The following is an 18,523-nucleotide window of genomic DNA, read 5'->3' on the forward strand; positions in this document are numbered from 1 at the left end:
TGGGTAGGAATGTGCAGTGATCTCAACTCAAACTTGCTAGTATAAGCTCGGCTCGAGTTTGACTAGTTTATTAAACGAGTCGAGTTTGAGATTGAGTTAGAATTCGAGTTACGCGAGCTCATTTGTTTTTCATTTCTCCTACTGGGCCACTAGAGTGGGATTAATCCAATAATTCTAATATTCTCCTGCCTGGTCTAAGGGATATATACTTCAACAACTATATATACATACCCATATAGTTATGAATAGAATGGCCTTAAATCTATTCAATTGGTCCCTTAAGCTGTTGTTTCACCAAATTCTTTCAAATGAGAGAAAAACTTCATGCAAAATGCACAATAGCAATTTCAAGAATCATATAAAATACTGAATGGTGATCACGTAAAATTTAATGTATCCAACTAAGATAAATTCACAAATGATCCCCAAAACATTATGGCGCTAATATATTAATAATAGGATCTAAAACCATTTCTCTCTGTTTGGTACATAACGAATAATTCTTAATCATTTTCGAATACAAATAATGAAAAGGAAACTGTATTTATGCTACTTTATTATCTGAATATGATCTCGCATTAACTTATGCAGTTCACTCTCATCATACCTACAAGTTATAAACCACATGGCCTGTGCTAAAGTCTTGTGCAGTGTACTCCTCATGTGAAAACAAGTTATTCAAATGACACTTAAACTTGTAGATTGTCCAAGGATAAAATGTCTTGTATCTTCACTACATTATAATGCTTATGCAACCAGATAAGATATAATTCCCACATTCATGAGCATTCTTACAGAATTTATGCTCTAATTGATAATAGAGTTAACATGTCTTTTCATGAGGGAAACTTCAATGGACAATCTCATCCAATAACATTTAAACTATTAATCAAGAGAACATCATTCAGATGAGACTTTGATGGAAAGGCAAATTTTCAAGACCCTTTTTATTTTCTCTTTCCAAGGCAAGTAAAAGGGGTTATTAGAGTAGTTCAAACCTCTTAAGCAACTGAACTGATAGCTCCTTTATATTGGAGTGGAAGAGTTTGAGTTGGCTTGACACTTGAAATACTCAGCTGAAGCTCAAGCTTGGCTCGAACTTAAGTCAAGCTCAACAAATTAAGCTCGAGCTGACTCAATAATGTATTTTTGGATTTTGACTCGCTTGGTAAGCTCTTTTGTTTCAAACAATTAACAAAAATTTATAGCTGCCAATTCACTATCACAGGCATATAAACCGATGAAGAGAGGAAGCAAGTAATTAATGTGTCAAAGAGTGGGGGAGGGGAGAGAGAGAGTAATTAATGTCATCTGCCTTAGGCCAAAACATTTAAATAGACCTAAGGACCGGTGACCAAAAATTTAAATGGACCCTCGGATCGGTGAGCTGGGTTGAGCTTTATCAAGTCAAATTCAGTGAATTCAAGCTCGACTTGGTTAAGCAAATGAGCTTTTTTTTAAAAAAAAAACTGGGATCGATGAGCAGGGTCAAGCTTTATCAAGTCAAATTCAGTGAACTCAAGCTCGCTCGGTTAAGCAAATGAGTTCTTTTTTTTAAACTCGAATTCAAATCATTTGTGAAAGGAGTCAGCTCAAGCTTGGGTTTGAGATGAGCTTTACTAAGCCAAGTCCAAGCTATTGGACTTGGTGTTCAGCCTAACTAAATTGTTTATGGCAAGAAATGCATGTTCATATCGCAAAGAAAGTGTTCTAAAATTGTTGAAAGAAATTGGGAAATTGGGCCGATGAACCATTGATATGCATGTTGTTGTCAATTTCAAAGTTGCCATTAAAGACAAAGCAGTTTATGATGTTTCATGGTACCAACAATTGCTAAGGAAAGCTCGTCTATCTTCCAACGCTTATTTATCTTTCTATGACATGGCCGTAATTCTCACATATCTGAAGAAAGCCCTTGGACACAGACTATAGAACAAGAGAAATGAACATATAGCTGTTAAATTATGGATATCCAAATATTGCTTGGGAAAGCTTGCATTGAGAATCTATAACTGGTTATTGTCTATATCATGTGGAGATTATTGTCTATAACCCTGACCTTACCGAGGACCTCCTCAAGAAGTCCAGTTTTTTCATCTCCTCATTGATTTCACATTGTTGCCATTAGAATCTAATTGTCGCAATTCATGTCCTGGCTCAAATCATTGCCTAGAAGAGATAATAGCAAGAGAAAGAAAGAATGAAATAAGGACCCAGCACCCAAGCTCTAAAATCCAATTTCATTTCCAATTTTAAAAGATCTAGCTAGTTGTTGGCTTTTTCACTTTCATATTTTACAAAAAAATATGATTGAAGTTCTTTTTCCTAGCTTTTTATCCAAAAACTTGAGTTTATAAAAGCTAGTTTTTCCAATTACAAAGTCCAATTTGTTTCTAGATGTTTAATTTAACCAAATGGCCCTTTAAAAATCACTGTAGACTCAAGCAAATGGAAAATATGTTCTACTACCTTGTGAGAGCTCCTTATAATATACCAATCTTTAGGAATTTTTAAAACTGTCGTTCACAAATAACTTTCTTTAGTTTGGTGGACTTGAATTGATGCTTAATTGTAGATGAAAATTCAAAATTGAGTTGTATTTAATTTCCACCCAAAGCAAGTTAAATTATTGCAACCATAGAAAGATTATGGACATTCGGTTATAAAAAGCTAATCTTTCCAACTAGGTGATTGATCAAGCATACATTGGAGAAGACCCACATGGCTAGTGCAGAGCCATTGGCCACACTGCTACTCTTCATCTCCTTAAAAACACTAAGCTATAAAAATCAGGAACTAGTTCTTGCATGAATCAACCATCCTTTGAGGCTTCCTATCTAAAAGTCTAGGGTAACATTGTATGCATCTTTGCTAAACACTTAATCAAATAGTCGCCCTATTCATTCAGGATAGTGTTCTCAGTTTAGATATTCTACCAGAAAGTAAAAACCAATGAACTTTTCATGGCCTACATGGCCGCTTTCTGTTGCATCTTGAATAAGTCAATTGTCAAATAGCAAGAGATCAACTAATGTTTCAATGAAGCTTTGTCTGTCTGCTATGATGTTGATATCAACATAAGTTTCTATCTTGCTAATGGATGTTCTTGGTGGTTTGTAGTCGAAATAAGTGTTTCAGGAGAACACACTGACATAGTCATCACTTCTGTCCTTGAAACATCAAGCGCATAGTAACCAGTCTCAATCTCCATCGCCTCGTTCAAGTCCTTTAGAATATTATACATGTTTGGCCGCTCAACAGATCTCCTTGCAGTACATGCTAATGCTATTTCTGCTACCTTCCATACAGAATTCATTTTGTGCTGCCCTTTAATCCTTGGGTCAATAATGCTCTCTATGTCACCCCTCACAATCTTTGATGTTGCCCATTCAATAATATGAAAATGTTCGTCAAGACTGCTAAGTATGGCTCCTTGACCGCACATAAGCTCAAAAAGAACCACACCAAAGCTGTAAACATCACTCTTTTTGGTAAGAAGGCTTGTTTCTGAGTACCTGCAAAACCAAAATATATAGTGACCTTGTGTTCAAAGTTAATCAGAGGAAGTCATTGCGGCTTGCTTTCATTGTGGATCTATAGGCTTTTACTATTGAAGGTCTATTAGAAGGGTATACTGTCATTGTGGGTCAAAAGAGCCCTTCTTAGCTATCTTGTCTTGTTGATATTTTAACTCCTTCTTCATGTTATTCTCTTGAATGTAATATGATGCATTTTTTCTGCTTCTAGTTATTCTCTTTTTAATATTGAGCTGAACAATTGTAGTCTTATAAAAAAGCAAGTAGCTACAGCATGTGCAAGTAAAACATGTGCATCAAGTAAGGTATTAGACGTGCAAGAGGGTTGCCTATAGTGGTAACATGCAGCATGGGGCTCCCATATATAGCATAATGTTCAATGGCCAATAAGTTCATTGCCTCAAACAAATGCAGTACTTAACAATTTCTCGACTCTACTTCATCAGCATGTTTTGTTAACAAATTGTGCATGCCAAAACAATCATAGCCCACAACTGCACTTTCCTAGTTTCTCATTTAAGCATAGGTTTGAATAGTTTTCATGTTTTAGATTCATTGTTCTTCCCAATCAAATCATGTTATGTAGTTGGCTTGGTCTTGAGCCAAGTTTAACAGAGCCAACATTTCACATTTGCTCCAGCTACAAAAGCTACTACTGGGTGAATCAGCCATGACATGTTTTAGACCACAAAAAATATTCAAATATGTATCGAAGAAGACCAAATAACTTAAATAGAAAAACATACTCAGGATCAAGGTGTACCAACAATTATTGTTGATATTTGAGTCTTCTCAACAATCCTAGAAATTCCAAAGTCTGCTACTTTGGCTTCTAGTTGTTCATTAAGAAGTATGTTTGTGCTTTTTATGTCTCTGTGAATTATGGAGGGTTGGCAACCTGAGTGTAGATATTCCAAACCTGCATTGGAGGCTCAACTTATCAGCATTCACAAAAGACCATTAAAGATGATGAAGCTGTCGAGACTAAATGACATAGGTTGCATACCAGTTGCAACATCCAATGCTATTTGCAACCGCCTCTTCCATGTTAAAGGTTCTGCTCCAGTTCTTTTTCCTGCATTTAATGAAAACAATTTCAATTTCTTAATATTTAATTTTGTGACTTATTACTAAGATAACATGAAGCACTATTGGCCCTTGTATAAACTATGTAAATAATATAGTCCTAAAATGTTTGGGGGCTTAAGAAAAAAATAGCTGCTTCAAGTTCTAGAAGGTGTGCATATATGTATGTTTCTTTACCATGTATTTTCTTATAAACAATTCTTATCCCAAGAGGTCTTTGATAATAATGAGGCAGTTCATTTGTTTCAGCACGCCAACTTGTGGATGATAGGAAATAGTTTGGAAGATCTTCATTTTAAGTTCACTATTTGGTGCTTTTGTGGATTTGAACTGCTGAAGAGCTTCATGTAGTAATCAAGTCAAACTAGATCTAGTTCATGCTTTTATTCTTGTATTTTGCCACTTATTGGACATCTACATCTCTTGTAAAGTACCATCTCTTGTATTTTGCCACTTGTATTTAGCTTGAATGATCACATAATTTTTTTTTCTGCTCAAAATTTTTCACTTCCATGGTCTTAGTTTCTTGGCTAAACATTGAACTTATAGAAATTTTACTTGCATGCACTACAAGAATAATCTGCAATGGAGTTTATCTTTTCCTTAACATTTGAAAAATGGGTAAAGTTACGGTATCTAATATAGAAGATAAGTACCAAATCAATTGCCAATGGACAATGCAAGGACCATGCATTTGTTTCCACTATTTGCTTGAAAGTTAGCTAGATGTGTGTCTTGTTATTGTTTGTCCAATAGTTTTTGGTCTCTTCATGGCTGATAATGGCTCGGATGCTAAAAATTGTTTAACAACACATATTTTGATATTTTTGGTCTCTTAGCAAGTATAACACACAATCGCAGGGAAAGTAATGCTCTCCCATCTAGTACAACTAAAGTAAGTGAAATACAACCAATGAATATTAGCAAAAGACTGAAATATGACAAATTAAGTTGATAATTAAACTAAATCTAGTGGGAATCAATCACCAATATGCATGAAAATTTCTTGACACATTGTAATTTCCTTTTAAAGTAATTCATGCTGACAACAAAAATGTCTAACAAAACAAAATAACAAAAGCTTCTATCAAGGCTAGACAAGGGTCTTCTACATTTCAACTATGCCTATAAGTGTGAAAAATTTTGAAGGCAGGTGTTGTGAACTGCCTAACTTTTTAACTGATCATCCTTATGTTATGTGCATGAATTCAGATCATGATCTCAAATAATCATATGCTATGACATGCTTATAAGGATTTTGAAGGCAAAATCCTTTATGACATTTTAAAGTAATCATCTAGTGGGTTATGCATGTCCTTGCCATATTCTATGCAACTCATCCTATAACTTGGTTGGCATGTTGTTTTTGTGATTTGCTGGGTATAATTATAAATTCATGACACATTGTAAAAAAGAAATTTGGCTAGGTTTATACCTGATAAGATGTCTCTCAAGCTTCCATTCTGCATGTACTCATAGAGGACAATATTATTCATGCCTTCATCACAAAATCCAACAAATGCTACAAGGTTTTTGTGATGCACTGTCATTAATAACTTGACCTACAATGTTGGAATGGAAAAACTTGAGTTCCTTCACAAAATTTTGGGAATAAAATGAGCAAAAACAATTAACAATAAACACAATCTACTCTAACCTCTGCGACAAATTCTTTAGATCCTTGTTCTTGCCAATCTTTCAATACCTTGACTGCAACTTCATTGCCATTATTAAGGCATCCATAATAAACAGAACCAGATCCTCCATCACCAATAAGAATTTCAAAGTTTTGTGTAATCTTGACAATCTCTTCATAGGTGAATGCATGGTTTTGCCCCAGTTGAATGCAACCAGCTTGTTGCTTGACATGGTTCTCTACAATTTCACATGACAATTCATTAGCCAGTCAAGCTCATAGTTTATGTCCTCATGGTGGCTATGTGTTAGAAATTTGTTTGTTGTTTCATTACTTTAACAATTTTAGTGTCATTCAATTTCATGAAGAAGTTCAATGCAAGTAATTGATTTTGAATGCCTATAAGTTTGGGATGAAATGCACTCCTTTCATCATCATTGGCACTTCAATTATGTAATAGTTTTTTAATTTCAAAACATGTTCAAGGTTTAACCATGCCAATACTCTAATGGGGACAACCATGAAACACCTTGACTGCACCTCCCAATCCTAGGAGACACACTTGGAACAACATTATGTAAGGGGTTGATTCCCATGGAAACTAAACCAAGGAATTTGCTTGACAACAATTGCCTGCTCCCATTATGCCAACCACCTTTGGGTCTAAGTGTTTAACAGTTTCTTGAATACTTATCTTTTTTCAATTTAAAATGAGTACACCAATCACCTATTCTCTTCCTTCATACCTACAATTATAGAAGACATCATTTTTAGCTTACTAATGTTGATTGTGTTGTAAACATGAAGAGATGGCTTAGTGAAGAGGAGGATCACTACTCAATCTTATAAAGTTCCCAAAAATACAATGAAAAAATGAAAGCAGAGAAATTATTTTAGGCAATGAACAATCAAGCACAATTGCAATAACCTGACAAGGAAAGAAGGATTAAGCAAAAGAGCTACAATTTAATTTTCAAGTCAAGGTCTCACTCTTGTCAGATAAATAACTACTACTTGTAAACAAATGAATGAAGAAGTAAGCTGAAATTTCAAATATTGAAGTACGAATATCTAATTCATCCACTTACATTTCATCACCTCAATGAGGTTCAAGACCTGCAAGTGGATTGGTCCATCGTCCTCCACAAACAAACATAGACCAGGCAAATGTCGATGTGTTCTATATTAGGAGGCAATAGAGCATGCATAACTGATCAATTCTAAATGGCCTCTTTTTGTAAAAATGAGGGTAAATTCAAGCTCACTTCTGCAATGTGACTGGTTGAAGACAGACATTATGAAGTATGAAAAAATAATGCACAAGCAATTAGCAACATCATAATGAGGTACACAGGATACAAAAAGTACATTCTCTAGAAAGACTTTTTATAGCAAGAAGTATTGACTATAGAGCGAGAATGTTGTCCCTTCCTTTCATAGGGAGGTGCCTTGCCCAATATGCTAGAAGGAGCTGGGAATCTAAGAGAGTATCCATTTGCAATCAATTTAATTGGAGACTACTAAGGCACATTTGGGAATAAAATGACTTACCTACATTATTCTTGAACATGACATTTAGTGATGGCCTAAGACGTTGGCTTCGAAGGCATGCATTGATGACACAACCAACTAGCAATAGAAATAAGATACCCATGCCAACTGATACTCCAACAGTGATTGGCTTCTTATTTCTTTCACCATTTGTTGAGAGTGGACTTGGATTGACTTCAGTGAGGTTGTTTCCCTTTGTACTAAAAGTACAGACAATTAAAGAGCATTCAAGATGTTGTATATAGATGAAATGACATTAACCAATTACAGATATCATACTTTTAGTTTGGTATGCTTTGGATGCAATACCATCACCCAATTGCAGTTATCATATTTCTAATTTCTCTATCGATGGCCGAAAGAAGTTATATGAGCACCCTTTGATTGCCCCCTCTCTCTTTCTCTCTCTCATACACTAAGGGGCATTTGTTATGCTGGAAAAACACTATACCGGAGGAAAAAAATTTCAAACTTTTAAAATTTTTTCTCATTCTATCAAACATGGATAAATTTTTTTGACCGTTGGAGGTGATTTCGGGAATATATTTCCGGAAAAATTTTTCCAACCAGAGGGGTGGAAAAATTTTTCCGGAAAATTTTTTTTTTTTACCATTGAAGGAAGGAGGAAGAATGGACGGGGAGGAAGAAGAAGGGAAGAAGGGAAGGAGGGAGGAAGTAGAAGGGAAGGAGAAGAAGGGAGGAAGGGAAGGAGGGAGGAGGAAGAAGAAGAAGGGAAGAAGGGAAGGAGGGAGGAGGAAGAAGGGAGCGAGGGAGGAAGAAAAAGGGAAGAAGGGAAGGAGAAGAAGGGAAGAAGGGAATGAGGGATTTTGGAACCCTTGGCAATTCCTACCAAGGTTTTCAGCAGAGGGTTTCACCAGCGCAGAAAGAACGAAGGGGAAAGAGGATGAAGAAGGGAAGGAAGGAGGGAGGAGGAAGAAGGGAATGAGGGAGGAGGAGGGAGGAAAGAAGAAGGGAAGGAGGGAGAGAGAAGAGGCGGAAGGAGAGGGCTACACAAAGAAGGAGGGTGAGACACAGAGAAGGAGTGGGTGGGATACAAAGGGAGAGAGATGGAGAAAGAGGGTGAAGATGAAAGAGAGAGCAACGGAAAGAGGGCGAGACAATAGAGAAGGGAGGAAGAGACAGAGACAGAGAGTTGAGAGCTGCTCCTGAGCCGACGATGCGAGGAACCTCCCTTCTCTTCCCTTCTTCCTCCTCCTCCTTCTTCCTCTTCCTCCCTTGTCTTCCCTTCTTCCTCCTTCCTCCCTTGCTCCCTTCTTGCTCCTCCCTCCTACCTCCTTCCCTTCTTCCTCACCATTTCCACCAAACGAAGAAATTTTTTTCTAGAAAAATAATTCCACCATAACAAACGTAAGCTGGTTTTGGAAAAATGGAAAAAATATTTCCGTTTCATCAATTTCAGAAATTTTTTTCTAGAAATTTTTTTCCAGAAATAAATTTCTGGCCATCAAACGGCCCCTAAAATATGGTCATAATGTTGCATTTCCTTCTCCAAAAAGAAATCCCACTTACTTTAGTCTAAGTTTCTTGTTGCTTGCTAGTGACGCAGGTAGAGGCCCAGTGAAATTATTGTCTGCCAGGTTCCTACATGCAACAATCAATGGAAATCTTGTCATCATAATGGCCAATGGTGATTAAAACAAGCAGATTGTTGATTCAAACTGTATGATTGCCCTCAAATTGGGGAACAAAAGATTCAACACACTAGAATTTCTACATAACTAGTTGACAAAGCTGTTGTAATTCTTCTGTGCAAAGCAACCAACAGATTCCATATTTAGGGGCTCCTCTCTCCCTAGAAGAGCAATATTAGAAACTTTCCACAATAAGCCTTGTGATCAATTTATTAAGGACCCCAAGAGAGGGTTGAGAAACATGTTGAACAAACTGAAAGAACACATATTTGGTCCTAATACATGACTCATTTGAGTGGCTTCAATCAACGGGTAATTAAGCTATCGCAGTTCATCTAATTACTTGCAAAGATGGTACATACCCACACAGATTGCCAAAAATAAATATGACAAACAATTTCATATAATAAGCTGAGGTTTTGAGCTTCATGTCACAAAAGGGTGGGATTACGATTACAGAAACAAGAAGCTGAGAAACAAGACAAAGACTTACAATGTAAACTAGTTATCTAATTGTACATCAAGAGATAATGTAGTGCTGAAATTATACAAAAACATACATTAATGAGCCTCACCTCTCTTTAACTGTTGACTCCATTTAGAGTTTCAATGGAACAACCAATTACTAATGCAGCTCAACCTATTTGTCCGCCTAAGCAGGTTATGTTCAGCCCATTAGCTTGTATCACTACGCTGGAATGAATTTGTTACTTGCCAAACCTATTTGAGGTATAATGAGCTACATAAATCTACAGGAATGATGGTTTCACTTTTTTTGGAGGTTATAGGCCGATTACAGATGCTGCATAAGCTCTCCCTTGATATTGCAGCTATCAACTCTCCAGAGTGCTAGACATTACACCACCAAAAACAGACACTCGTAGAGCACAAGGATTAATGTTGACATATATAGGAGTTGAAGGTATACACTTATAGTGCTTCCCTAAATAACATCTGGTATTAATTGTTTTAGTTAGCTTTAGTTAATAAGATAGAACTTTGTGTTTCAATACTACCAACATTTCGGTGTATTCTTTACCATTGGGGGTGGGAGGTTTAGGTATGTCAATGTTTCATGTATTCTTTACCGTACCACATTACAGTATACTGAATATTAACTTTCAAAATGTATTTATATTGGATAAAGATTGTATAATTTACAACTGAATGTAAATGCCAATTCAAATCCGATTGGATATTTGTTTAAAATTGTATCTAAAATCCAAACTTGAGTGGATATTACTTCTTAAATTCAAAATCCAATCTGATGTTAAAACATTTTTCATATCTGATATTTCTGAAGAAATTGATATGATATCCAATCTGCAATATGGGATCCATTGATATCACCGGTGGGGCTTCATTAGAACTAAAAGAAAGCACACAGGACAGATTGAGATTAAGCAATGAAGAATTGGAGCTAACCTTCTACACTAAAACCTTTTTGGACTTGAACTAATAGAAAAAAAAAATCAGCTGAACTAGCTTTTGCAATTTATTGAAGCTTTCTTTTTTCGGTATATAAACTCACAGCTCTTTCAAGGAAGGAAATCTCCCCAAGAACTCTGGGATCTGACCGTTCAAGCTGTTGTTACTCAGATCACTGTCAAATCAGATGGTGTTCAGTGAGACACCATACATGTAATTAAGCAAGTGGAAACCGAAGAATGAATGATGGTGCTTTTGCTCACATTATCTCAAGCGCAGCCAAGCCGCTGAAGTCTGGAAGGTTGCCGTAAAAGCCTGATCCGCTAAGGTGCCTTAAAAAGCAAAAGAGAGGGCAATGTTACTCGAGAATGCCTTGTGATGGAAGTATTTGTCTTGCTGTGACAAGGAGAAAGATTTTTATTGCTCTTTTTAAATGGCTAGGTTTGTCTAGGGAATAATATGGCAAAGTTGAAAATCTCAGCAAGTTTAAAAATATATATATAAGAAATCCTAACAATAAAATGTGAAAAGAATACCAAATGAACATGGAAATGCATTTTTTTTATGTTATTGACATTTTCTTTCATATGGGTGTCTTTTTCAAAAAGGAAGGTTTTTCAGCTTATCTATTTTTGATGAATAAAACAGGTTTTTGTCGAAAAGGACAGATTTTCTGTGACAATAAACCTAAAGTTAGTAACCGACACATTCCTCGATTCTTTCGCATAGTACAGTGAACAAGGTGTTCGACAAGGACAACATTGAGGTTTTCAAACACTTTTCTTTACACACGTGCCAAAAGACACATGCTTGGTTCTGAATATGTCAGAAGTTATGGATGTTTTTTTAATTAAAACATGGCGCTTTCAAACTTGTGTTATAGGAAAATAATATATGTTCTTATTATTACTAGAAAAAAAATAATATATGTTCTTATTATTACTAAAAAAATTTTTAGGAGGAAACTCATAAATTTGTCTCATACTCACAGTTCAGTTAGGCTGGGTGGATTGTCAGCATTGCACTTGAGCCAATCCCAAGTGGACCCTACCAATCCCAAGTGGACCCTACGGGAAGACATGGATCACCTGCCCACGACTGAAGCTGTTCACATTGGTCCTGTAGCTCTTCCAACGCCTTCACTGCATACAATTGTCACAAAAAACAACATTTGTGCTCAAATTAATTTGTTGTGAATAGAAATGGCCAAAATTGTAAACCATAGTAAACGGGAAAAAATGCATTTTGTACTTCAGCATTTTCATCACAATTTCAGAAATGAAAAGTAATTAATGGTTTTGTGTTCCCAAACTTAAGAATCAGACTCAAATCGGCAACCTTATAGTGTAATTTACTGCATCCCTACTCACCATAGATGACCTTAATTATGATGATCTTAATTATGATTTGTCAACATCACTAACCATGAAAAATGTCATAAATACAAGAACACTTGCTTAACTTGTATTTATCCCTTTCTCTCTCTATCAAAAGGGGGTGAATAAGCACCCCCAAGTCGTGCACCCCCAAGTTGTCTGAAAAAAAAAAAAGTTTGGGTTCTGTCGTGCAGTCTCAAAAACCAGTTTTCAAAGCAGACTTAAAACATCAATTTTTTGAGAATCTATTTTTCATAAAACCACATTTTCCTTATGTTGCGTTTGATGGCTCCCTGGAGCTAATCTTAAAGAACATGGTTTTATGAACCACTGTCTGATCTCTCCCGTGGATACTCTCTCTCTCTCTCACCTATTTGTCTTGACTGCGACCACCATGATGGATGTCGTTGTTTTGCTTTCTTCAATCAGTGTGCAGTGGCATTGTCGACAAAAGGTAAGTCTGGGCAACCTGGGTACTCCACGGATACTGGGTGCCCAGCACCATCTGGCCCAGGCTTAATCTCCAAAAAACCAGGGATTCAGGGTTACTTGAAGAAAAAAATTATATTAAAAAATTTTTGTTGGATAATATATTTTTTATATTTGTCTTTAGTTTGGCCTATTTAGATAAGTTTGATGGATAGTTTGGCCTGTTTCTTAAAAAAAAAACTTAGCTCTACCCCTCTCAGCATGGGCCAAGTTGATAATATATCAGGGCCTAATGAGACTCGATTCGGGTCGGCCTAATGAGACTCTATTCGACCCAATTAATTTGATTAATAATCTATATTTTATTATTAAAATATATTTTATATTCAAACTTTTTAGTTTATATTTAAAAAATATTTTTTTTTATTTTACTAAACCGAGCTCAACCGGCCCGAGGTTCAGGTATAAGTATCTGGAGGCCAAACTCAAGTTCCAGACGTCAGACAGACATTGAGGCACAGTAGGTTGATTTCTCTCCTTCCCTCTGACCCTCTTCCTCCCTCTCTTTTTCCGGCCAGCATGAGCGTGGATTTTCCAGCCAACCCTGGTCTCTCTCCTATGGGTGGGTGCTAGGTCGGCGGGGGGCCCAATGCCCGCACTGTAATGGGCCCGGGTGTTGGTCCCATGGTCTGGCTCAATAATATTTAAAAAATATTATTTTTAAAATTTAATAATATATATTTTATTATTTAAAATAAAATTTATATTAAAAAATTATTTTATAATTTAAAAACATTTTTATATTATAACGAGGCCCGGCCGTGCCCGTCGGACCGACCCGGCCCGATGCCCGAGTCTCTCCCACCCAACCCTTCTCTCTCTGCCCTCATCTCTCCCTCTTTTTCTTGTCGGCGCCTCTTTTTTCTGGCCAGCCATGAGGGCGGATTTTCCACCCAGAATTCGTCTCTCCCTGTCTGCCCTCATCTCTCCCTTTCTTTTTCTGGCCATCGACGAGGGTGGATTTTCCACCCAGCCCTCGTTTCTGTCTGCCCTCATCTCTCTCTGCCTTCATCTCTCCCTTTCTTTTCTGGCCAGCAACGAGGGTGGATTTTCCACCCAGCCCTCGTCTCTCTCGGTCTGCCCTCATCTCTCTCTCTCCTTAAATTTTTGCAACCCTCGGCAGGCAGTGCCGAGGGTTTCAATATCTTTTCTGAAACCCTCGGCAGCAATCAGTTTTAAAAAAAAATTGGGGTGAGGGTTTGAACTTCTAAGGTGCGTCGGCCATCTTTGGTTCAATATTTCCCTCTCTCGCTCCCTCTCCTTCTCTTCTTTGTGTTCTGAAACATTTTTGTAATTGCTGATTCTTTGGTGAAGAGAGAGTCATCGCAGGCGTCAGTCGACGAGCATGGCGCGAGATCTCCCGCCATAGCATAGCATCGTGTGCAGATTTGAGATCTGCGATAGAGATCGGATGGGGGGCCTGATCCCTAATCCGTGGATTTCAGCCCTCTCGCGGCATTGAAATCTACCGATGCGAGATCTGTACTGTGTTTTACTTCTGATCTCTATCATCAAATCCGACCTCGGAGCTGAGATCAGAGGTAAACAAACACGGCCTTAGTGTGCCATCCAAACGCTACCACAAAGTTATTTTTAGAAATCGTAAGCAAAAACAACATAACGTTACGCATGACATCTAGATGAAGCAAATGAACCTGCTCATATGAACCCGTTTAGCAATCAATGTACACTAATCGATTGATGATGAATCTATAAAATGTCCACTAATTCTTTAAGGGAGAGAGAGTCAGAGAGATACCATCATTTTCACTAGTTCCATCAGCGAGCCCTGTCTTGAGTTGAAAAAGCTCCATGGCGTTGAGGATGGGAGGAAGGGATGCATCTCGTGTGTTGACCAAGGAAACCTTCGATCCAGCAGTCAGATCACGACCATGATTATAGTCGGTCACATATGTCCCATAAGGAGGGATTATTGGATCGTCGTTCCGCTTGATGCCATCAACCATGAAGTCGAATGACCTGCATTGAAAATCAAAGAGCCTCAAACCAGTTACAGCTAAATAACACCGCATTATTCCTGTTACCAAACGCTCTTTTAAGAGGTTCATACCAGTCATATATACATATATATATATATAGTCCATATGGTCGGTTGCTTATAAGAAACTTGTTGAGAAATATGTATTTGAGGTTCTCAAGCAAGAGGACTCGAGAAGGTTTTCTCATGATGAGCTGCGTGTCAAGAGAATCAGGCTGTTACGCTGTTAGTGGGTTGGTGGAAAGAATCAAATCAGCTTTTACCTTGTCGTCCATCAAAAATTGACAACCACCTGCTGTTAACAATGTTTATAATTCATTGTAAAGAGCAAATAAGTACTTAGGGCAGATTCATTCATTTTCTGTGTTTTAATTGATTGTATATATACGTCTGTAAGTCGTTCATTTCTAATTGAAAAACAATTACACTTCTCCTAAGCATCGGTTCTCTTCCTGCTTTATCTCAGCCTACTCTGCTTTCCCCTGTTTTTTTGTTCTGCATCTCTGCAAAACTTTAGTCTTGAGACTTTATCAGAACTAAATCGTCTCACCCAAAAGGAAAAATGCATAAAGATGGTGGTGGATCTGTTAGAGGGGCGAAGTTTGACGTGTGACAATATTGTGTGGAAGTGTTCTTGAAGTAGGACGGGTTGGTGGAGGATGCTTCCTGTGCGTTGGAGGAGGGACTGGTTGTCAGGAAGTTCTCTCACTGTCTTATTTTGAAATCATTGGATGCGAGGCTGGTTGGCTGGTGAACGCATCGGTGTGCCAATTCAGAGTGAAGATCATCCATCATATGCGGAACATCCGTGTTTGTGACGATTTTCTTTCTTGTGAAGCCGTGTCCTGGATGATTTATTAGGGGACTATTGCTGGTGTTAGCCTCATAAGGCGGCACACGAGCTCGATCTGAGCCAGTTCAACTCGACTGATCAAATGAAAAAAATCGAGCTCGGCTTGAACTTGAGTAAGCCGAGCTCCATACAACGTCGAGCTTTCCTTGATTCGTTTCTGTTAAGTTTGTTGCTACTCGTTTAACTATTGTCTCATTATATTTCAGCAATATTCATTATGTAGCCGAATCGAGTGGAGTTGAACCGAGCTTAAAGGAGTTGAGTTTGTATAACTGGAACTCAATTTGTTTAACATTTTTTGCGTACATTTGGACTCGATCTCCACTCATTTTTGCTGGACTCGCTGTGCGGCTTTAGGCCTTTCAATATTCTGCCCTCTGATTGTAAATAATAACGTATTCTGTTGTTCTATTTTCAATATACAAAGACCACCCAGCCGATTTTCATCAAGCAAAGATGAAAATACTTTTTAAAAGATACCCTTCAATGAAAGAGAAAATGCCTCACCCAACTGAGTTTATCCCTTGATATTATACCGGTATATGCAGAACAATTTAAAAAAAATACCAAAATTAATGTGGAGTATATATATGCATATGCATAAAATACCGTAGAAAGTTAAAATTAAAGTAAAATATAATTAAAAAGTAATATAAATAAATATAGTACATTTTAATGACCAATCACCGACAGAAAAAGAACGAAAATTGGGTTAAAGATAAGCTAAATCAGGTGAATATAACTCATTTAAATCGGCTCCATCCAAAAATTAACCAGCGTATCCCCATATATTATGTGCTATTGGTAAAGGAGACCTAATTACCTAAGTATGCACGTGACTTTTGCGCATGGGTGAAAAATGACCAGGGTACCCCTCGTTCGCCGAAGGTAAAGGCCTTTGCATAAGAAGGCAAAAAGCTGGGAAGTGAAAACTGAAAAGTGTGAATTTTCTAAAATATCTATTTTTTAAACGACGAAAGTGTCATGAATTTTCTAAAATATCTATTTTTTAAACGACAAAAGTGTCCCGAGAGAACGCATCAAAGTTCACGTATACATCTTTTCATCTTACCTCACAAAGTTCTTCGCTCCGAAGGCCGTCCGGTTCGTCCACAGGAGAACGTCTTCTTCGCCGTTCGTTTGGTACATGCCCGTCTCCAGTTCCCTAATTTCGAGAGTAGAGATGAAGGGTATCTGGTCAGGCGACGTCCTAGCAACACAGATGCTGATCTTGTTTCTCTTGGGGGCATATATTACTTCACGATAGTAGGACTGGCTGGATGAAGTGACGACGTCCACCCAATGGTTGCCATCGAATTGAAGACCGAAGGATGGGGACGATGACTTCCTGTCGTAGTTGCCGTAGAAGAAGGATGCTCGAACCATGTGTTTCCTTCCCGTCGCCACGCCTGGGATGACGTAGCAACTCTTCTTTTGGGAGGAAAAGTAACGGAGGCTGTTGATCTCTGAGTCGTATACACCATGATTCTGGACTTGGGCAGCTTCCCCTGTCTTGATATAACCGTCGTCGACGACCCAATCGATACCCCACCGGTCGGTGTGGTTGGCAGTTCCTCCACAGTCAATACTCAAGAACACTGAAGGAAATTAACAAAGGAAACTCACCAGTTATGATATATGAAGAATTGAAGGGCTCCATTCTTGATGGATTGACTATAGTTCCTTGAAATAAAAATCTACCCGTGTGAGAGCAATTGATCTCCAAAATTTTGCGATTTTTGAAAATCATTGGTTAATGATATGTAGAGGAAGCAGCCGATAACTAACTATGTATAAAGCAAGCTCCCAGTTGAAGGTTGTGCTTCTTGTTGTTACTGGAGCAGGGGTAACTAAGAGCACTAATTATGCCTACGCTGCCTGTGGATATGTGTGTTATTCCTTGATTGACGGATAATGAAAACTAGCCGGAGGTGAGATCATGAGAACGCTTACGTTTATCAGCAAATCCGGAGAAAATTTGGATCCCAACGCATAAGCAGGCAAGAAGGACCAGGTATGTTGCCATTTTAAAAGGATGATCTACCGTACAAGTCTCCACGATCAGAACACAATTCAGAAGCTGATCCAACCTCCTTCTCTGCAAAGAGAGACTATAAAGAAGTCCGTTGATGTTTTTAAAGCAAACCATGAAATGACATGCCACTTTAACGAGTATTCTATGTAATTAAGAAGCCTTATCGAAAGTCCTCATTTGACGATTATTCATCATCTGTCATTGTTGCTTCGCCACGAAAATTCAACAAGATGGTACCATAATGCATTCATTGTGCTAAATCCATCCGTATACTGGTGGGAACCACCCTGAGCTGTGTTATCCGTCTAATGACCCCGTCGGTTTGGGGTATTTAATGCATTCATTGTGCTAAAGTCATCGGTATATTGGTGGGAACCACAATCCCAAGATCATGCGTCTTGGATATTCAATTCTAGATGACTATATCAGAGCCAACGTTCATAAAAAAAAATTCTTCAAGGTAATAACATATCTCTTCTGACTGAAATAAAATAACCCTGATAGCCTCGTCTGGACCTGATCTGCTGGCCTGTCTAGACCTTGCAGAGTCCAGTACTTAAGCTTGGCTTTGACTGAGATCATCATTTCGTGGAAATTTTTCCTTGCGCTATTAAAGGATGAAGCATTGATGAAATCCTGGACCAGGAGTCAGAGGAACAGAATTTTTTGTTTCATATATATCCCAGTTGGATTACGATAAATAGGATCTTGTAGTCTATCTAGTTGTTCTCAACTACGTACGTAGCGGTTGGTTCATATCAGAGCCAGATTTACGGCGATATATATTTTCAAACTTTAAATAATTTGTAGCTAGTTGACCTGTGTTTTTTTGAACTAGAAAATATCAGCCCATGAAAATTGAGGTTTGAGTTAATATGAATT

At 37.7% G+C, this 18,523-nt stretch overlaps 2 protein-coding genes across 8 annotated transcripts in view; both read right to left on the bottom strand.

Annotated features, from left to right (window-relative positions):
* Positions 1–17,735, bottom strand: part of LOC116254513 (uncharacterized protein At1g24485-like) — a 79,042-nt gene extending 61,307 nt beyond the window's left edge. Inside the window, exons 1-9 of one of the 6 annotated variants that reach the window (XR_007573429.1) lie at positions 17,560–17,735; positions 16,679–17,204; positions 14,514–14,734; positions 11,879–12,031; positions 11,153–11,221; positions 10,993–11,064; positions 9,340–9,411; positions 7,347–7,438; positions 6,372–6,497 (exon numbers count right to left, since the gene is read on the bottom strand). Coding sequence is in view for 1 of the 6 variants with exons in the window: in XM_031629947.2 (XP_031485807.1) it covers positions 14,087–14,283; positions 14,514–14,734; positions 16,679–17,204; positions 17,560–17,632 (1,017 nt within the window). In the remaining 5 variants the exon portion in view is untranslated. The other 5 variants (XR_004172697.2, XR_004172698.2, XR_004172699.2 and 2 more) reach the window with 5 other exon arrangements.
* Positions 2,661–18,523, bottom strand: part of LOC116254078 (probable LRR receptor-like serine/threonine-protein kinase At1g51810) — a 103,928-nt gene continuing 88,065 nt past the window's right edge. The window contains exons 10-13 of one of the 2 annotated variants that reach the window (XM_050077883.1): positions 6,058–6,184; positions 4,543–4,611; positions 4,283–4,455; positions 3,375–3,515 (exon numbers count right to left, since the gene is read on the bottom strand). In XM_050077883.1, the coding sequence (XP_049933840.1) occupies positions 4,289–4,455; positions 4,543–4,611; positions 6,058–6,184 (363 nt within the window). In that variant the 3' untranslated portion in view covers positions 3,375–3,515; positions 4,283–4,288. Of the gene's footprint in view, positions 3,516–4,282; positions 4,456–4,542; positions 4,612–6,057; positions 6,185–18,523 lie in introns of both variants that reach the window. The other variant, XM_050077882.1, reaches the window with a different exon arrangement.

Source organism: Nymphaea colorata, chromosome 5, assembly GCF_008831285.2.
Source record: "Nymphaea colorata isolate Beijing-Zhang1983 chromosome 5, ASM883128v2, whole genome shotgun sequence".
NCBI classification, from domain to species: domain Eukaryota; kingdom Viridiplantae; phylum Streptophyta; class Magnoliopsida; order Nymphaeales; family Nymphaeaceae; genus Nymphaea; species Nymphaea colorata.